Source organism: Quercus lobata, chromosome 2, assembly GCF_001633185.2.
Source record: "Quercus lobata isolate SW786 chromosome 2, ValleyOak3.0 Primary Assembly, whole genome shotgun sequence".
NCBI lineage: Eukaryota > Viridiplantae > Streptophyta > Magnoliopsida > Fagales > Fagaceae > Quercus > Quercus lobata.
In genome coordinates, this window is record NC_044905.1 from 58,297,037 (window position 1) to 58,319,453 (window position 22,417).

The 22,417-nt window shown below is 34.1% G+C and overlaps 1 protein-coding gene across 1 annotated transcript; it reads left to right on the forward strand.

Moving 5' to 3' along the window:
* The first annotated feature begins 480 nt into the window (after positions 1-480).
* Positions 481-21,809, forward strand: LOC115975971. Its single transcript, XM_031097029.1, has 12 exons — positions 481-611; positions 741-983; positions 1,119-1,173; positions 4,385-4,908; positions 5,222-5,255; positions 10,284-10,957; positions 11,057-11,105; positions 11,179-11,304; positions 18,817-18,921; positions 19,070-19,161; positions 19,554-19,707; positions 21,381-21,809. The coding sequence occupies exons 2-12, from the start codon at positions 814-816 to the stop codon at positions 21,645-21,647; spliced, it is 2,250 nt and encodes a 749-aa protein (XP_030952889.1). The 5' UTR covers positions 481-611; positions 741-813; the 3' UTR covers positions 21,648-21,809.
* The last annotated feature ends 608 nt before the right edge of the window (positions 21,810-22,417 follow it).

Sequence of the window (22,417 nt, forward strand, 5' to 3'; positions counted from 1 at the left end):
AATCCGAATTGGACTTGGATTTGGTGCAAATTTGCTTTGATTCCTTGCTCCAGTTGGACTTAAATTTAATTGGGTTGGTCTTCTCTTGAATTCATGCCTGCCTGGATGTAAGTTGATTTGATTCAATTGACTTAGCCCCATTTTGCATGTAAAGTCCTTGTAGATTAATCTGAAATCTTCTCATTCCTTCAAAGCACAAATGAATAGATAAATATAAATAAAAATCAAATCAAATCAAATCAAAAGAAATAAAGGAAAACTAACAATTTTATCAAATAAGAGGATAATAAAAATTATATGAAAATTACACTTATCACCTGCCACTAACAATATGTCGTGTCAACAAAATGTGAAATTTGTTATTAAATTTGTTGTGTCCATTTTTCAAAAAATTTCAAATCCCAAATTTCACCCTAAAATTTACCCATGGTATATCAATCACTTTAAAACAAAGATACCAGAGTAAAAAAAAAACAAAAAGAGAATAAAGAATTGGGGTACAGCCTAAACGAAAGGAGCGAAGCTTGAATTAAGCTTCGGTCGCGCCATAAACCGTGACACTCTCTCAACACCAACAGTAACACTTCACGCGCATCCCTCTCAATCCCAAGGTTCTCTCTCTCTTCCTTCTCTTACACTATTTCCCTAATGTTTCTCCAAACCCTAGCTCTCTGTTCCTTTGTAACAATTCTGCAATTTAAAAATCCCTAAAAATTAATCAGACTTACTTTTGTTTGCAGATTTTAAGAATTTAATCTTATTTATATGCGGCGGAATTATGGCCGTTAATCCGCGAAACTGAGAGCTCCGAAAATGGTTCAATTGAATGCAAATTTGTTTGATTCCTCCGAGGTTGAGGATGGAATTTTTGAGCTTGAGCATGTTCCATTGTCACAAAGGCGAAAGCTTTTGAGGCCTTCAACTAAGCGCCATAAGGGTTTTGGTGGCATTGTCCAAAATGGAAGCGAAACAAATAAATCTATGTCAGTTCTCTCTTTTATTTTGTGTTTTCTGATTAGTTATTGTTTGTTTTTAATGTCATTATAGATTTTATAAGTGTGGGTTTAGTGCTAGAAAAGCATTGTTTTTTTGTTTTTTGCGTTTTGGATTTTATGCAGGCCTTGCGTTGATGTCGTTGTGAAAAAAGAAGATTTGAACTGTGATTCATCACAGGTAATTTAGCATTGAGCAATGGATTTTATTTTATTTTTTTTCTGTGAATGAGGTCTGGTTCAAATGACACTTCCTAGTTTGTGGGTTTAAAACATATTGGATGCATGTGTGTAACCTACTGATAAATTTTAAAAAAGAGGGCTTAAAGTGTTTAAATACACTATTTGTCCCTTAAGTGTAGGCCATAGGAACTAAAATGCATCATTTTAAGTTTGTTAGGGACCAAAGCGATCACTTTTAATTTTTAAAGGACTTAAATAACTTTCAATTTCAAGGATTCAAATCACTCATGAGATAAATTTTAGGGACTAACAATATATATATATATATATATATATTTTAAAAGTGGCTTCTCTAGAGGCACTTCAGCTTTTAAAAGAAGAACCTACCCTATTAGCTTGTTTTGTAATGGGATTTTTGCTTATTTGTGAAGTAGCATGAGCTTTTCTAGACAGCCCCATGAAAATCTATCCAAGGTTAGCTTCTAAAAGCTGATACAGCTTTTTGTATTTTGGAAAGCTGCAGCCCTTCCAAACTTGCCTTTATTGTTTGAAGGTTTGAATTTTTTCATGCGTTAGGAAATTCAATGAATGCTTTACTTGTTCCAGAATAAAATTTTGCTTTCCAATTAGTAACTATTGATTCTAAAGTGCTTGAATATCAAATAAAAGTCATCTTTTAAACCTTTTATAAATGGAGCCTCTTTTATGGTGGCATATTTTGTCATCTAAATTTTGCAGAGTGTAGAGAACTTTTGGTAATGAGGTTTTCATTTAATATATATTAGGGGTGGCAATATTTAACATGACCCGAGAACTGACATGGATCTTTTGTGGGTTAGTGTTTAGTGTAAATGCCTAAATGGGTTTGTGTCAAAGCGGGTCGACCTGCTTTGACATGATTAATAAATGGGTCAATTCTGTGTGGACTTGCTTAACCTGCAATCAACCCAAAATGACTCAATTCACATAAATAAATGTCATTTTATCCAACATAAATTTAAATTTAAAATATAGAATTGAGAAATTAAAAGAATTTAACTGATTATATTGATAAATTCTTTATTTTCTTATAAAAAATTTTTTTTTTTGGGTCATTTTTTTAAATGAGTTAGAAATGGGTTGTGTATGTGTCAACCTAACAAGACTTGTATGTTGATCGTATTATGTGGGTTATATTGTGTCAACCCGCTTAATAAATGGGTTGTATTAGGGTTGAGGAGTTTTGACATGACTATTAAATGGGTTGGGTTAGGGTTGACCCATCAAGTCGAATATGAGACGAACACGACTTGCTAACTTGAATTGCCACCCCTATATATTGGGTGCTCTAAGACTTGATGGTCAAGAGATACTAAATAGTGAAAGCTTTCGATATCTTGGATTAATAATTCATAAAAATGGAGAGATTGAAGACTATGTGAATCATATGATAAAAGCATGGTGGATGAAGTGGAGAAGCACATTATGAGTATTGTGTGATCGTAGAATACTTATTAAGTTAAAGGGCGAATTTTATAAGATTGCTATAAGATCAACTATATTCTATAGTACTGAATGTTGGCTATTAATAATCAACATATTCATAAAATGAGTGTAGTTGAAATAAGAATTTTTATTTTTATTTTTTATTTTTTTTATAAGTAGTTGAAATAAAAATGTTAAGATGGATAAGTGAAAATGCATGAAAATATATGATTCCAAAGATGGGGGTGACCTCTATTGATGAAAAGATGAGGCAGAGTCATGTGAGATGGTAATAAATGGTATGCCTTCAGATATAATAGAAATGGAGGAAAAGAATACATTCGGCTGATTCCGACTAATCTATTGAGGATTTATAGTCGATATCAAAAAATTGGGATTCAGGTGATAGCCTAATGGTAAGGACTTCCTTTGTGGTGCCTCATGTTGGTGGTTTGGACCCCACCTACCTCTCCCCCACTATTCACCTATCAGAAAATAGCTGACCCCAACAAATTTGGGGCTAAGGTTTTGTTGTTGTTGTTTGCTATATAATGTTTTATTATTTTAGAATATGACAAATAATCAATCCCAGGAAAAGAAACAGAAATGGTCATCAGTATACATTATGTTGTCTATAATCTTTTGTAATTGTTTATATGCTTCCCAGCCATTTAATTTTGTTTTCATGATTATAGGAACCACACAAATTAGGATAGGATTGTAATGGAAGTTGTTTACATTGATCCCGTGGTCAGTATATAACACCTCTCCCATTTGCATCAAGATTGGATATGGAGTTATGTCTGCATGACCTATGTTCAGTGATTCATATAAAAGGTCTTGAAACTAAAATTTATATTCTGTTAGGCATTGCAAAGTAAAGTGAATATTTGTTTCAAGAATTTATTATATGATGATTGTGCCAGGTACTTTGGTTTGAACGATTTACTTGCATTTGTTATAATTGGGTTTAGAAATATTAGAGCACAATAACATTGAAATGGTATAGAGGTCTTAGACATTGGTGAGAAGATAATTTAAGGCATTAAAGCATAGGATTGATTACAGCTACTTTAGTTGTTGGAATAGAAGTTGAGCCATATTAATTAAAAAAGAAAAAGAATTTGTTGAGTACTCCGTTGATGAAATGAACCTTTAGTTTCTTTCTATTCCCTTTTTCCTTTTCCATGCATTGATAATATATTATTAAGTAGGTTTAAAAGGTAGAGCTTTTTGTTTCTGATAAGTAAACACAAAACAAATTTTATTCTAGTAAAAATAGTAGGTTGGCTAATACTTTAGAGAGTTAAGAGTAGATTTATCCTTTATATTGTTTAAATTTATAAAAAAAGATCAATTGACCATGGGAGACAATGGAGACACACGGTCAACAAAAGAGCGGATACCACGTCTCTTGTCTAATTAAATTAATTAAACTGCTGAGAGAATTTTATGAACTCTAGAAGTCTTGGTAAATCATATAAAGAGCAGTTAAGAAATAAATGGATTGCTGATGAATTGAGGATTGAGGACAGATTTAGGGATGAATTCACTTTGTGAAGTTTGAGTTTGTTATCTATCGTCTCATACATGTGTTTTACTTACCCAAAAAAAGTCTCCTACATGTGGCTCCTGTCTCTCTCTCTCTATTTATCTATATTGTTTTTTCAGTTAATAGAATATCCCTTACTTATCAAAAAAAGAAAAGAAAAAAGAAAAGTAAATAGAATATCCTTGTTCTGCAGGGTGTTCTCCCTTTCCCTTCTGCTTGCTCTGCCAGAGTAGGAGATCAGCAATTGTCAAAGAAACAAAATTATGATAGTAAAGATCCCAGCGGAGTTTCTTCTGAAGACCCATGCTGCAGAATTCTGCTTGACTCTGCAATTGATCATTGTTTACAAAGTTCTACTTGCGGAAAATATGTGGGTTTGCCTGGAGATGGCAACCACCATGACACTCAAGTAAATGCATATCCTTATTCTGAGCAGGGAAGATGTAGTGGAGTTAACACTGATGATGTTGGAGAAGAGAAAAAACATGATGTTGATGATTTCACTTTGCACAAAAGTCAGACATTGCTGGTGGTTCCTGCCAAAATTAAGGTTGAACATTCTGGCAACTTGCTAAATTCATTGGGTAATGGTGTAAATGGCTTTGCTGGTGATGACATGTCAGCAGTTGCGGTAAAAACTGAAATCCCCAGTGACTTTCCTGATGATGATCTTGATCACATTGTGCTGAAAGAGCGGCGAAGGATGCTGCTATCAAGGTGCCATTTTGTTATTTATCATTATTATGTAGTGGTGCCTGTTTCTTTAGATATGTTATGAACTAATGATGTGTCCTTGTTGTCAATATGTCTGGTTTTCTAAGCACGTGTCTTTTCAATTACCTGCCACACAAAAACACAGGCATATATATATATATATATATACACGCACATACATACATACATATGAAAATATGGTGTGTACATATATAGATGTATGTGTGTGCTTACGTATGTGTATATCTGTGTATTTGCATATGCATGTATGTAATGTAGAACTAATCAAATATGGCCTTTCTATGTTATTTTGCAGGAAACTGTTGGAGCTTGCTAACCCACTTCAAGAGGTAATTTATTTTTCTGCTATTTGATTGGTTGAAGATATTTGTAATTTGTGAGAAGTAATAGGTTATTTTTTCAATATCCTATTATGCAATTTTATAGTAAAACCATTGTTCTTTTTTTTTTTTTGGTTGGAAAACAGGCTTGTTTTCCAGTATTTGTTTGCAACATCGAAAATAAGCTGGAAAACATTTTCCGATGTTTGGTACGCATAGATAATCAATAATACTTTCTATAATTCCAACCCAAAACTTTCATTTATATCATGAATATAATATAGAGCAAGTGCATGAGTATATAACAATTAAGTTGCTAGAAATGGTTTGTAACACATAGTCAACTCAAATTTGGGTTTCATGAAACCAATCTTAGAAACCAACAAATCATTTTCACCAACGAAATCAAGCACAAGCAGAATCAGAAACTATTTGAAAAGGTTGTTCACTGTGGGGAAGACTGGTCAATTTCTTTAGGAAGGAGGTGTGGGAATCGTAGTCCCTGCTGTCACCTGATACGCGAAATCACTGTCATCGGCTCATATCCTCTTACCTTTACAACATTAATTAATTGATTAATATATTTTTAATGGTTGGGGAAAAAAAGTAAAGGAGGACCAAAAAGTTGACCTGATCCCATGCAGACCCATCACGGTTCTAAAAAAATAGTGACCCATTGAAATCATGTAATTTTTCTCTGAACCTGAGTGTGTCAAACACTCAAACCCAAACATTACCCAACCCGACCCATTGCTAGGTCTACCTATATCTCAACGGTGAATTTGAAGGAGCTAAATCTAGGTGGGAGGTTGGTAGTCAATTAACTTATGTAACCCCTGCTTCTCTCCCTTGTTGGCTTTGAGTTCCTTATAGACAACTTGAAATATGAAAAGGCCTGAACCCTAGCTTATTTGGGAAACCCTAATTTTATGGCTTTGAGGTGAAAGTGTAAGGTATGCATATATATAAGTTTTGGATTATGTTTTGATTGCTAATGTGTTGATAGCAGATTAACTAATGGTATACAGGTTTTACTATGTAAACTGGAGTTGGAAAAGGCATACGATCTTGTAAATTGAAACTTTCTGTTACATATGTTGGCAAAATGTGGCTTTAGCAAGCAGTGGAGGAAATGAATTATTTATGTCCACAGTTGGATTCTCTGTCCTGGTAAATGGGAGCCCTAGTGACCTTTTTGAAAGCTCCATGGGTTGAGACAAAGGTGATCCAATATCGCCTCTTTTATTTTTAGTGGTGATGGACACTTTAGATAAACAGTATATAAGGGTTTTACAGTGGGAGGTCAAACAATGAGCCATTGATGATCTCACATCTTTTGTTCGCAGATGAAACTTCGATCTTATGTGGTTCTGATCCTGAGCAACTTGGGTATCTGAAGTATGTGCTGTTGTGTTTTGACGTGGTGTCTGGCCTAAAATTCAATTTAAGCAAATTTGAGATGGTGAGGTCCCAAACTTATCAGTTTTGGCTGAGATTCTGGACTGCAAAGTTCCTACCTTGCCTATGAAATATTTGGGGTTACCTTCGAGGGCTAGTTATAAATCTAAGGCTAAAAGAACTGATTTTGGAGAAGATGGAGAGAAGGTTAGCAGGCTGAAAGAAGTTGTGTTTATCAAACAGACGCAGAATGACTTTGATAAAGAGCACTCTATCTAGCTTACCTACCTATTTTCTTTCCTTATTCCCTATTCCAGTAAGTGTTGCTCATTCTCCTGAGAAGTTACAATGGGGTTTTGTGCGTGGAAGGGTTAGGGGATGATGTCAAATTTATTTAATAAACTGGAAGGCTGTATGACAGCCGGTCTGATATGGTAGTTTGGGTATTGGAAGCCTTGTACATTTTAATAATGCGCTGTTGGGGAAATGGCTTTGGGACAGCCAGTCTGCCACTGATACTAATTCTTTATGGAGAAATGTAGCAGCTACGAAGTGTGGGTGTATTTTGGGCTATTGGACTTCCGGTGTGCTTAAGGAACCTTATGGTGTGCTCCCTTGTGAACCTATCCGTAGAGGATGGGGGAGGTTTTCACAATATGTTGAGTTTGGGGTGGGTAATGGACTCAGAGTTTGTTTTTGGCTTGAGATATGGTGTGGAGACTGGAGATACAATCCTAGAGGATGCTTCTCTGATGTTGTATTACATTGTTAGAAAAAAGGAGGTGTTTGTGGTGGATAATATGAATTGGAATTCTGGGGTACTTCACTGGGATATTTCGTTTACTAGATCTGTTAATGATTGGGAGGTAGGGATTTTGCAGTCATTTCTTGGTCTTCTCTATTCATTTAAAGTTACTAGGGTCGAGGAAGACTGGATGTGTTGGACCCTACTAGGATGGTATTTTTCAGGTTTAAGTCCTATTATCGGGCTCTTACTACAGGTTTCCCTGGAAAAGCATTTGGAAGGCTAAGATTCCTTTAAATTAGCGTTTTACACATACAGCAGCTTGGGACAAATTCTTACCATGGAGAATCTTTGGGGCAGAATATGTGCCTAGTCGATTGGTGTTGCATGTGTAAGCAGTGGGGAGACCACTGACCATGTGCATGATCTTTGGTCTATGGTGTTTTGTCTTTTTGGAGTGCATTTGTTATGCCAAAGAGTGTGGTAGAGGAGTTGGAGTGCTGGAAGGGGGGCTTTGGTAACCATCATACTGCCGATGTATGGTCCTAATGCCCATTGTGTTATGTGTACCATTTAGAGAGATGGATCTTTGTACTTTTGATGGGATTGAGAGTTTCTGTGGATAAGGCTCTCCAGTGGGTGTAAAGGAAAATCTTTGAGGGAGAGTCTCAAGAGGCTCTCTGGTCATGAAGCCACATTGAGAATCTAGAGAGAGTCTTGAGAGGAGAAGTAGAAAACAGAGAACACACACATGAATACATAACAAACTTTTCCTCTCTAAAAATTTCAACTTTCATTCTGAGTCCATTTGTTTTTCTTGTTTTTGATTTCCCTTTCTTTGAATTTGAAACACTATTTTGAGAGACAGATTGACCAAAATATTTTGAGAGAACAAACCCAATCCTGAGAGGGCAACCCACAATCTGTACAGCTCCATCCATAACCCCAAGTACAAAAACCCACACACAGAACCAACAACAAATACATATCAAAAAAAGAAAAAAATAAGAGTGTTTTTCTGTGGAGATAAAATTGTCTCCTTTATGATCTGTGTTTGATTGGTTGGCTGCCTTAAATGGCCATTTTTGTCTACCTTGGAGGATTCTATATTTATGTAATTTTAGTTGATGCTTTGTTGCATCCTATTACACTGCCTGTGTGGGGACCACTTTCGTTTAACTTTTAATAGAACATTATTACTTATATAAAAAAGGTATAAGGTATGCATAGACGGTTAATGCAAGGTATAATATGAGGGATGCAAGTGTGTTGGGCACCTTGTGCTTATTAAAAAAAAAGGTTGTGTTGGGCACTTTGTAGGTTGATGCCTGGATCCTTGAGTCTAACACCTGCCTGGGCACTTGTGATGTGTTGGTTGGTGCTAAATTATAATTTTTTGGCTATGATACTTTGATGTTGCATGTTTTGCTTGGAAAAGAAGGAATGTTTTACTTACGGTACTTAATTGATTTTTTGTTTACAGAATTTTTAAAATTCACTAACTTTTGTACAAATGTGATAGCCAAATTGGAGACTGAATTTTTTTATTTTTGGAACTTTGTCTGCTCATATGATATTCATTTTAATGAAACAAAAAAAACACAACAGTGTTACTTAAATGCCCTGAGATGGACCAAAGATGGTGGGTTCAAATTTAAGGTAATATGGGAAGTTAAATGGATTAATGCTTTAATTTTTTGAAACTCGCAACTGTTTTTGACATTTCTTGGAATGGAGCACCTCACCTATTTTGTGGCTGAGGGAGTATTATTTAGGCATTTATGGACAGAGAGGAATTGGTTTTGGAGAATTTGTTTCTATGCACATTTTACGTGTTGATGATGGAGTGACAACCCTGTACATTACTAAGTTTTTTGGACTTCTTTGATTCCATGTGTTTAGTTGTTTTCTTTTGTGTGTGTGTGTGTGTGTGTGTACATATGCATATACATACATACAGACATATGTGTGTATGTGTATTCTTTTATTTTTCCATTATCTCTCTTTTTGTGCCATTAGTTCTCTCTTGTATAACTTTGATTAACCTGTGTGGAGTACCTTCGCTATTCTTTTATTTACTGAATTCACTTATCAAATAGTGTAAAAAGCTAAATTCTGCCTTTTTGTCACAAAAACTGTTTTAAAATGAATAAACTTGCCATAAAATTCTTCTATTCCTCCACATACTAGAGAGTGTTGGAAAAAATCTGAAGTATCTTAATGCTCACGAATTCTATGCTGTAGATTGTAATGCAAAACACTTATTCATATCCAGAAATTAGAAAATTATAGATAGTTTGTATGTTGTTGCTTTCTTGAAGAATTAGTGTCCCTTCTTTATGCTTGAGTAAAGTTTCATTCCCAGAAGAGGATTTTATAATAAAGGGTCATTATGAAATTCACCTTTGACCTCAGTTGGCCTATATTCTTCTCTGCTGCTGTGGAGAAAGAGTTCTTGCTCAGCATTAACTTAGCTCAGAAGGTAGAGAAGAGGACTATATATCTCTATATTGCCGGTTACAATCACTATGATTGAGTAGGGTGACCTCCTGGGAAGTCCTTGTGTTGCACCCCTTTCTTCTAACTTATCCAAAAAAAAAAAAAATGATTGAGTGGCATGGCTTGCTTTAAAAGAATTATAAGACATGTGTTTTATAGTTTGTTCCTTTTAGTTCATGTAATTTTTCTTGCATATAGTATTGTCCTTTTTAAGATTCAAAAGATATATTGCATTTGTTTACTCAGTAAATGTGATCTTACTGCAGTGTGCAATCTTTCATTTTGCTAAATGAGCTCAGTCATACCTTTCCCATATATATAAATCTGTGTGTGTGCCCTTGCGCACACATGCTTGTGTTTGTCTCCCTTCCTTGGCTAATTAATTGCTTACACAGGGTACTTCTGGAGGCTTATCAGAATTCCTTAAACAACAGTATGCTGAAAAAGGGAAGGAAGACATTCATGTTGGAGAGTTAGTGCCTGGAAATCAGCTTGACGACAAGCCTGAAGTAACTGCTTTTGTTTCCTGCAGAACTTTGGTAACTGGTTCGTCAGATGACATTATTGCAGAAACGTCATCTGTAATCAATCAATATTCAAGCGGATCAACTAAATCAGGTGATGATATGGAAATTCATGTAAGTGACAAGAACTCATCAGAGAGAATGATGGTGGAGTTGAATTCATCTGAGGGGCAGGGTTATGTGCCTGCTAACACAAGTAGTGCATGTACTTCACTGTCATCAACCTTTGTTAAGGTCAAGGATGAACCTGGGGATAACAATAACTTACCTGACCCTGACAAGAGTGCTATACATGACTTTTCCTTTAACAAGCAGCCATTGAAGAGTGAATTGGGAGTCTTTGATAAACCATATGGAGATGATGTAGACCATATGCCACTGCAAGACCGGATGAAGATGCCAACGTTGGTGGAAAATAACATATCGAGGAACAATGAATACTTGAAGAAAAGTGTGCTGTCTTCTGTTGGATGTAGCATTATTGCTTCAGAATCTGCTGATCCAATACGCATCAGCCGTCCACGGAAGAGAAAAAAGACTGTCACGTAGTTTCTGTTTTTGACGTATTTATATTAATTATATTTTCTTGTTCTAGCATTATTCCACTTTTCTTAGGGTTTTCCTGCTTGTTAATTCAATTGCAGTGATTCGGTTGAGTCAGCATTGGAGGAAGATGCTCCTGGACTCCTGAAGGTATATATAGCCATGTTAGTGTTGCAGTTCCTGTGACATTTGGATGAGGATTAATGGAAATGTCAATTGGCAGGTGTTGATTGACAAAGGGGTCTCAGTTGATGAAATTAAGCTTTATGGGGAGATGGAGAGCGATGAAGCTCTTGATGAGTCATTTATTGAAGAGAGTTTTTCTGAGCTTGAAGCTGTGATTACAAAGGTGTGCCAACAGTTCTGAGATTTAGATGTATTTCTCGTCTTTGCCTTGCAGTTGCTCTGATAATATGATGTGGTTTTCTTTTACTTTTGTGGTTTCTCTGTTTTAAACCATATAGGTAAACTATATATGAAATCATCTTAAGGTTATTGTTGCTCTGAGGATGAAAGACATAAATGACCAATTAAAAACTGAACTTGGTTGAAAGAAAAGAATTGACATGGATATGCAGATTTTTGTTAAGAAGAGATAGAATCATTGATGTTTTATTTTGGTGAGTATCATGGTTGCTAGAGATGGCAAATTTTTCTTGTCTATTCTAATTGAAAATGAATTGGATTTATGGGCGAAATGTAATTTTGGCTTGTTTACCTTTGTTATGAAGTATATGCAATATTTATGGAATCAATTTAATGAAATGAAAGAAAATTTGGGAGGGGCAGTCTCTAATTCATGTTGCATCTTTTTAATTTTTTGTCTACAAGATTAACAATCTATTTAAATGTGTTGAATAATAGGGTCAACTGTCTCTGGTGTTATTATAGTTGGAGTTCATTGTTCAAGTTCCTTTGCGATATAAGATCATTGTACGTATATCTTGATTATGCTCAGTCATCATATTGGCAAAAATGCCCTTTATTAGGTGCCCAACATTATATTAGTTATAAGGCAACTGTCCATAGCTTTCATTAAATCGTGGGTAGAAAGAGCAATTTTAAGTTTTCCATCATTGTTGTAGTGATAGCTCTCACTAACAGTCAGTTATTGTATATACTACTCCCTCTAACCCATATTGTTTGTCTACTATTTCATTTTGAGATGTCCCAAAATATTGTCTATTTTGAAAAGACAATGAACAACATTTTTATTAATGTTTTTAACTTGGCCTTTATTTATTACTGATGCTCTTTTGCCTGTTACTATGCTTCATTGGCTGTCAAATTTGATGCCCCATATTTTGCAAGAAAGGACAAAGCTTCAACTATTTCATATATCATCTATTTTGTCTCTGGACTCCCTTTGTTAAGAATCGTTTTTAAAATAAATATAGTGGAATTCGCAGTGGTTTATGTTTCCACTCTAATGGGAGTATTGTTAGAGAATAACAAAAACAACCTAAACATTGTTAGGATATCTATGGTACTCCAAGAATTTATAAATTAACTGTCATGCAGAGCTTATGTATTCAGAGAGATCACTCTAAGATGTAACACCATCTTGACTGACCTGGTGTACCTCACATTTGTTCTTGGTCTTTCATGTTGCTTGATGTCCATTTGATTTCATCCATTTTCCTAGCTTTATGTAAAAGATCCAAGGCATGCTCCCTGTTGGATGTGAAATTGTTTCCCTTGTATGAGAAACAGAATGGAAAAAACATATTGCTTCGGTTGTTTATGTGATATAGACATGAACGTAGAACATTTTTATTTAATACATAGACATGGAACATAGATGTGACATGCCATAGACACATTGATGTAGAAAATATCGAATAGACACTCTCCCAGGGAATAGTATTTGTTATAAGAAAAATAATCTTTACTTGTATAAAAGCAATATAAGAGTTGGGCATTTTCTGTAAACAAAAAATTGGTTTTTACAGTTGTCTTAAAGCACGTGGTTGGTGTTAAAAGGAAAGAGTTATATGTAGTTTGATTATCCAGTTCTACTCAGGGTTCTGGGTGTAGCAGGAAAATAAGCTATATGTGAAACAGTGCTCATACAAAAATGCTCTTTCTTGGCCATTAGATCAGCAAGGGTGTGATTCAGATGGAACAAGAGAAGATAAGGTCTGTTGTTGATTGGGAAGTGCTAAAGGAGAGAGCAGGCGGCAGCGGTGAAGCCGGATTCTCGAAGCGATTTTAGATATTCCCAATACATTAGAAATTCATTGCCCATAGATAAAGACTGTTTCAACATAAAAATATGACTGTAATAGTGAACTTGAGATTGTAACCTTCCATTGCTCTGTCTTTGATAGCATGCAGTTGATAATGAAGACAAATATTTAGAAAGTGAAGTGAGGGATCTTTATAGGTAGTCAGTCTTTAGTTAACTCTGCCCATGCAATGCCCAAAGACTTCCATGCCTTTCCTTGTTGGACTTACCCAACTGGAGATTTCGGACAAGTTTTTCTTCATATTTAGAGCAAGGAGTGAAACTACAAGAAAGTTTTCTTTATCTTTATGGATAACCAACTCATTTTCTAATATAGTTGGAGCCTCTTCCGAAGAAATGGGTAAAACAAATGGAAAAATTGGAACATGGGAATAGATTTGATTCCAATGCGGATTACCCATCACAGACTCGCTTAGACAGATCATCTGATCTATTCCATCAACATTGATTCTTTCTTTCCTGAGGAAATTGCATAACTGATGATTGAGATCACCAATTCTTTCCTCCTGGTTTTAGAAAGCAACATAAACCTCTGACCTGCAAGTCATGTTATGGGGAACTCACCGTTTCTGCTCTTGTCTGGTAACTTTGGCAAATGAAACCAAAAAGATCATGGAATTTTGAGTGGGGCACAAGCTTTCTTTGAAGACCTAATCTGTTGAATGTAATGCATAAAAAGAAGGTGAAAGCTTACAAGTCCTGAGGACTTGCAGTGAGCTTCCTAGATAGAAGATAGAGAGAGGAAGCATTCTACCGGGCCTTAGGTGACAAGAAGGAAGTCGTTAACTCACTTCAAGATGGGGTTTCCATGCTGCAAATTATGAGTATGTTGTAATTAAATTTTGTTTTCTCTAAGTGAAACTCTACTTCCAAAATTTAAAGAATTTTAAAAATACTATTGCGATTAAAAAAGTTTCTAGAAATTTAATGAAATTTTATAATTTCTATTATATTATTTTAATTATTCTAAAAATATATATATTATTTTAATAATCTACCATACTTTTTTTTTAATAAGGGTCGGGTCTTATACGTGATTGCATTGTGTGTTTCAAGCAAGTATTAACATTGTTTATTCTCTATGAAACTCTACTACTTATAAAAAAAAAATGAAAAAGAAAAATGAAACTCTACTACCTAAGTTTTAAAATATTTAAAATATTATGATTAAAACTCCATTATCAAAACTTTCAAGAAATTTAAAATGTATTTTCTTATTCATTTTTGAATTATTTTTGTAAACTATTATAATTTTTTGTTTTGATAAAAAATTGGTTTATACAATGTGCTCTTGCTACTTTTTTTATTTTTATTTTTTAAAATCTTATTTATCTATCTATTTCAATTATATTATTGAAGGTTTTTTTTGGTGTGTATGTGATTTTTGATTAATCTGTGCATTGGACAGACACGTTGTGCTTGCATTGTGTGGTTCACCATAGGTATTACATGTACAAAGTGCTTTTACCATGTGATGCATTCTAACTGTATATTTGGATTAGCTTATTTTGGGAAACTTATTTTTAAAAGTGGAGCTTGTTTTATATATATATATATATATAAAAGAAGGAAAAGAAAAAGTGGAGCTTGTTTTAATTAGTGAGCTTTTAATAAGCTGTAACTAGAAAAAGGTGAGGCTTTAAAAAGATATACCTAAATAAACTAGGGAAAATAATATTGCCAATAAGCCCTAACAACTAAATAAAAATTATTAAAATAGTATTTACTCTAAGTGAAACTCTTTTACCAATGCTTCAAGAAGTTCAAATTAATTTTATGACTAAAACTAAATTACCAAAAGTTTCATAAATTTCATTATTATTTTAATAATAGCTTGGGTCTTACATTATTTATTTTTTCCATGTAAATTAATTTTTGTTCTTTCATTTATATAGTCTATTTTATTGTTAAATTTAAGTTATATTCTTGAAATATTTTATTTTGAGAGAGAGAGATTGATTTTAATTTAGTTTTATCTAATTCTAGAACTCAACTGTTTTTTTATTGGTCAGTTGAAATTTGTTTTAGGTTTTCTTAGTTAATTATTTTCATTACTATTTTAATTAATTTCTTACACTCGAGCATTGTTGTAATTCAATGATTTGGTATTCTGAATTCAATTAGAATTAGGTTTTATGTCTCTATATAAGCAAGCTAATGTGTTCCTAAAATATTTCCAATGGTTTGATGGGGTGGCTTCATTTTTCTATCTATTAGAATCTCATATTCCCATTAGGGAGGGGAATGATAGAATGAGATGAAAGTTGAAGAGAAATGGGGATTTCACTATGTGATCTTTTTATGAGACATTACAGTGCTCATCTTCTATGCCTTTCTTTCATTTTTTGTATGGACAGTGGCTTGGGTGAAAATTCTCACTAGTGAGAACCTGATCAAGAGGGGTTATTCAATAGTGAGTTGGTGTTGTATGTGTCATCGTAGTGAGGAGACTGTGGATCACCTTTTGTTACATTGTAGTGTAGCTTTTTGGGTTGTGGAGTTTCATTTTCAGGTTGTTTGGGAGTTTTACTGGAGAAGGTTCTTGATTTATTATGTGGGTGATGGAGTAGGGGACCAAATATCTGGAATCTCATTCCTTCATGTTTGATGTGGACTATTTGGACGGAAAGAAATCGACATACTTTTGAGGATGTGGAATGCATGTCTACTCAATTGCAAGCATCATTCATTAGCTCTTTCTATGAGTGGTCTTTTGTATTGGGTCTCACATATATTAACTTTGTTCAATTCTTCATAGAGTTGATTCACATGTAGATATTTTTTCAATTGTAATTCTTTAGGCTACTTTGTGTATTTTTCCATGAAAGAGTCTCTTTTCAATAAAATTATTCTTACCTATTAAAAAAATAATACAAAATATTTCCAATGGTTTGGTTCTTACTCCAGCTAACCCTAGGTACTAACGCATAGATTTATTCTCTCTTGCTTGGTGCTGATTTCTAGGTTGTCTATCTTTTTTATTTTACCGTTCTTTAATTTTGTTTGTTGTTGCATCCGTTTTGGTTTTTTCCTAGGTTAAGTTTTGGTATTGGAGCTGCTTTGTTCTACATCAATTTTGGTGTTAGTCCAACATATCAAACCAGCCCAGCCGATTTATAATAAAAAATTCATGCCCACTCTGGGCCAACTCATCATACGACCAGTTTTGATTAGGCTACTATGGAACAAACCCTAAAGAATATCGTGAAAACTGTCCAAAATCTATTTGCAAAGTTAGATAAGCATGTTAGAATATATGACCAATGGAATGCCTGATTAGATAGAATGATGGATGGATAATGATAGCATCCGTCCAAAGGCTGACCAATAATCTTGAAGTTAATGCTTCACACACTAGATAATAATGTTGAGCCACCAAAAATTTGTGTTGAAAGGGTAGTTTTGATGCTAGCAGATATTGCTACTATAAAGCATACTGCAGAGCCTAAACAGTATGATGGAATGTCTGAACCTTGTGCAATAGACTTACTATAGCCTGTGCAAGGAAAACTCTATTCTAATTTTGTTTATTTATTTCTAGAAGTCAGTTGCATTCTTATTGGTCATTTGGATTTTATTTTAGGTTTTATTAGTTAATTTGTTTAATTTCTTAGAATTAAGGCTATTTTTGTAATTTAATAATTTGGTTTTACCAAGTTAATTAGAAGTAGGATTTAGTCCTAATAATCTATATAAGATACTATTTTACTCTTGTGGAGACAATTTGGTTGATTAATAAAATCCCTCTTGTGATTTTTTCAATGGAGTGTTGTTGACTCCAGTCAACCTTAGGTGCTGATTCTTGGGTTTGTTCTCTCTTGTTTGGTGTTGAGTGTTGACTCTAAGCATGCCTAGGTGTTGACTCTTAGGTTATGTTTCTTCTTCTTTTTTATTGTTTGTTTGTTTGTTTGTTTGTTGTTGTTGTTGTTGTTGTTGTTGTTGCATCTAGTGGTAGATAGGGTTCAAGTTACACTTGAGGTAAATCATGGTGTGGAGAGATTTAATCCCCACGTCATTTGATTTCCCAAAATGTGGTAAATTGAGGAAGGATCCAAATAAGAGCCAGGAATTTGAACAATGTAATACTTTATTGAATAGATCAAATATGTGTTCAGTCTCAATGTTTGTTGATTTGGTGTGGTAAGACGTTGCAAGATTGAGTAATGAAAGTCCTACTAATCACAATGGTGGAAGAAACTATGTCAGAAATGCAAGTTCTCATTCTTTTGTGACAAAATGAAGAAGACCAAAAATAAAGGCAAAACGACAAGGGGTTTTGATTTGATGAATGTATGGGGCTACCTAGTGACATCATATTGAATGGTTTGCAGTTTCTTAGCAAGATATCCTTGATGAGTGGAATTGTGAAGTATTTGTTAAGGTTTTAAAGTTGGTCGATTCTTTATGGACCTACGTTTTGGATTCTGCTTGTTGTAATGAAAAGGCAACTTTCCTAATGGGATTATGGGGGTGGGAACTAACAATTGTAGTTCATGTCTGTGTTTAGCATGGTTGAATATAATCATGAAGGCAATTTTTTTTTTTTTCCTTGTTCGCAGCAGTAAAAAATAACAAAGAGCTGTTCCAATCAAAGAGACGAAGAAGAAGAGTTTTGAGAAAGTAAGAGACGTGGATAATAATGATTCTCATTGCCAATAGATCTAATGGAAATCAACAGAGTTGAAAGCTTGTAAAATGCGAGAAGTTATACCAAGTGTAACTTTAACTTATCTCGTATATGCATACATCCATACATATATACATGGTGGCCGTTTTTTGTAAATATACTTGAGGCGGGTAGCGCAGCCAAAATCCACCCCAATCCTCACTGGGTTCATAATTTCTCTCCCTATTCAAATCCTCCCTGATCAGGGTATGTTAGAGTGGGGTAAATTGCCGCTCTACATATGATCTTCCCTCCTAGGATTTGTCTAAGTGGGATCAGTACTATGTGACGGTCTTATCATGTGAGATTGTTAAATTTATTTGTACCTGTATTTGATTCATATGAAGGACATACATTGGGTGCGTGTGTAACTTACAAATACTTTTTTAAAGAAAAAGTTGAAGGGCTTGCCTTAAAGTTTAAGGATTGTGGGTTCAAATTTGGGTAACAGTTTTTTAAATCTAATGACAGTGGTTAAACAAAAAGAAATAGGAACACTAACTTCTTCAAAATGTCATAATTCTTGTTTTAGTACACTATAAAAATTTATCATTTTGATTCCAAAGCAAAGCACCTTGATAATACCTGAGTAACATTAGTTCCTCCTCTCCCTCTAAAGACTTTTCTAACTTTTCAATCTTTTTTTCCTTATGATGTAATCTACATTTACAACATATTTGAGGGTATAGGTTGAGACAATTAAATTGTAGTTTCTGCATTCTATTGCTGATGTAATAGTTCCTGCCTAATTGGTGGATTGTCTGTAAGAATGACTTCGGAGTGTCATCTGGCGTGTGGTAGTAATGAGTGAAGGAATAGAGTTAAGCACTTCTGGTGGTCAAAGTCTCTAAAATATGATATTATTGATTTATTGTTTTTCCATTTGGCAGTTTGCACCTTTCGATGAATTCGGTTCCTTATCTTAGTTTCTTGATTCATGTGGACAGCTTTTCTCTCAGCGGGAATCCTTTATAAAATTTGCTTCTGTACGATGCACAAAGGGTGCTAGAGCTACTTATTGCTTGGCCTGTCTATTTTCACTTGTGGAGCAGGTAACAAATTTCTTAAACCTGATTATCTGAATATAGTGGATGTCATACTCATTTTTGTCCATTAGCTAACCATCTTTTTGTATTGGGTGATAAGTTTTAATTTTTTTAGTCATTCTTTTCTGATTTAAGTTATTTCATTTTTTTATAGGCCCGATATTTGCAGTTTCGACAATGGCCTGTTGAATGGGGGTGGTGCCGAGACCTCCAATCATTTATATTTGTCTTTAAAAGACATAACAGGTGCATGATTTTCATCATAAAATTGCTATTATTTGTATGTTTGTCAACTTGACATTGTTGGCATACTGCCTAATATAGCTTCAGCATTTGAAAGTTGGAATTGATTGTTTTAACATTGTATTAAAGCTGTATATTTTTAAAGGATCCTTGTTTTATAAGTCTCAATGATCCAAAACCTATTAGTTTCATGTGTTCTGAAAATATTAGGCCTGCTGTTGGTTCGGTATTATTTGGAAAGTGCACACATTAGGTGATGTGTTAGTGTTAGCATTTTGCTGATATAGACCTAATTCTTAATAGCCCAAGCTTTTGGGATTGATGCTTTCTTACCCAAATGATGTCTGATGTCTATCTTTTTGTCTAGTTGTCTAATGTTAGAGTTCCTGATCCAGGATAGTGCTGGAACGTCCTGAATATGGCTATGCAACGTACTTTTTTGAGATAGTGGATTCCTTACCCGTTGACTGGCAGATCAAGCGTTTGGTGACTGCAATGAGGCTTAGTAGCTGTGGCAGGGTTTCTCTAATTGAGAACAAAGCATTAGTGGTAATGGCTTTAGTGCATCTTTCAAGATGACAGGTCAATTATATCATTTTCTTATGGTTATTACTGACTTTGTTATATTAATTGGCCTGCTAGGACTGTATGTATATAATAAATGTCTATGATAGATGTGCCATGGGGCCATGTATGACTGGGTAGGAAACTACATTGACCTCAACCTTCTGCTCCTAGATTAGGAAATTTGGTTTTAAAATTTTTTATGTCATTGTTCAATCTGATGCTTGGGACACTTGACTGGATTCTAAACTCTGTTAGGTTAACTTCTAACATCATGTGTAGGCTGTTACCATTTTTTTTTAAAATATTCCTAGGATTTTGAAAAGTCCAAGGTATATACTAATGCTTATTGCTAACATTGTTTCCAGACTATTTTCATACAAAAATTGGTATAGTAGCCCGAAGGAGGTGTGTTTGTGTGTTGTCTGTACTCTGCATTACGTTACTTTAACTGTTTCATTTCTCTGATTATCAAATGTCAGTTTTTCATATGTGTGCTCATGGTAATAAAAATTTGAGTAGCTTCTCATTACATTTAGAATTTGTACACATAACTAGCTTCTCATGTCATTGATCCCAATAGGAAAAAAGAAAAGAAAAGTTACTTCTAGTGTTAAGTCTGTTTGCAATCTAATTTCTTTTAGCTATGGCCTGTATTCATAGCTGGCAGTTAATTTAAATCCATCAATTTGCTTTAAAAGTAGATTGGGTTGGGTGGTTCTGTTACTAAGCAGGTGGTTGGTTTTGGGTATCCTAAAGTTGATCCCACCATTAAAAATGGGTCTGTTTGGGCTCTTGACCTGCCAATCCAAGTTCTACAGATCAGTTGTAATTAGGGATTTTTTTTTTCTTTCCTATTTTGGTGCAAGAAGAGTCTAGTAGAAGATGAACAAATGCATTTCATTAGTATGGGCCAAAGGCTACCTTAAAAAAAGTTTTCTATCAGGGGTAGCCGATTGTTTGATTTTATTAAATTTCCTTTTTTTTAGAGTAACTTTTTAAAAATGTTAAATTCTGAGAATAATACTGGCTTGATGGTTCTGGTTTGGAGTTGACCTTATTAATCATGTTGGATTTGGGTTGAGCGTTTTAGGAACCACCCAGAATTATGACGTAGATTTCTCTAACTGGATTTACGGTTAAGATTATTTGGTTCTTATTTTTCTTTGTTTTTATCATCAACTGTCTTCTTGACTCTCTGTGATTACCTGCTGTATAGTAATGTATTTTGAGGTCCATATATGTTTAGTAAAGATGAATGTTGAGCTTAATATAATTGAGGTAGAATGTGCAAATGTTGAAGAACTCTAGGTAATACACTAATACATATGCTTGGCATGGCTTGAATTTTGTAATATTGCATACAATGCAAATGATTTGGGGAAGAAGCAGCTGAAATGAAAGTCTTTATCATGCTAGACTGGTGACTAGTAGAAAATGCAATGTGGTTTGAGTATCCATATTGTGTTTAGCTAATTATGAAGGGGATGGACACAAAATTTGTAATGCTAAATGCTGGTTAAATGAAATCTCCTTCTAACTATTTTTAAACAAATTCATGATGCTTCTGTAATAATCTATAAACATGAAATTGATGCTATTTGCCTATAAAAGTCTTTTGCTGTTTAATTGTGTCTTGTGCCTGGGAATCTGTTAAGGTTGGAGAAGACTTGACTGAAGGGGAAGCGAAGGTTTTAATGGAATACGGTTGGGTACCAAATAGCGGCTTGGGATCAATGCTTAACTATTGTGACAGAGTTGTGCATGATAGGAAGAATGAGAGAGACAGCTCAGAATGGAGATCCAAGATAGCAAAGATGCTGATGGATGGTTACAACGGTGGAATTAAGGTTGCAACCAACATTCCAAAGAAGTTTGAGAACAACGTAGGTTCTCAAAACCCAGAAATTAAGTTGGAGTTTTAAGTTGTGATTCGCTTGTTTTGAAACGTGTAAATAATTACATAGAAAAATAATGAGCTTTAGGACAATTGCTAACAGTGTTTATTGTACTGGTGTATTTGCCTCGTTGTACATGAATAAAATTTTCCTTTTATTTACTTTTATTTTTAAATTTTTGTTTATAAATTTTAATTGTTCTAAGTGTAAGACATTCCCTTTTGTGTTAATTAATAAAGAATTGTCGTAGGATTTGAGAATGGTGAAATTGTTCCTTTTGTTTCACTTTCATTGGCTGTGGACAAAAGGTAATTGTCTGTGGTGTATGTGATCTATTTTAATAAAATAATCATTTAAAATTATTAAAAAATGGATAAAGTTTCCCTTCAAACTAGATTCCCATCTCTCACTTAAAAATTAACATCAGTTTATATTTTGAAAATTTAACAGTTTAATTGCATATTCTTTATGTTTTTAACATGCATGTTAAATTTGAAATTTCGTTCAAATCGGATGTTAATTACTTTTAAATCTATAAACGTATTAATGTGCATAATTTAAGATTACAAAAACTTGAAATTGAAGAATTTGTTTGAAGACATAGTTATTGATTTTTTATATTCTTGAAATCTTACAAGTATAAAGGATAATAAGAAATGCAATTTATTAGTGGATTTGTCAAAATTCACATTCAATAAAAAATATTCAAAAAAATTTGGCTAAAGTGCAATTGCAAATTACACTTCTTAAGTTTTTGGGTATTTGGATTTTATATCTTCAAATTTCAGAATTTGAAT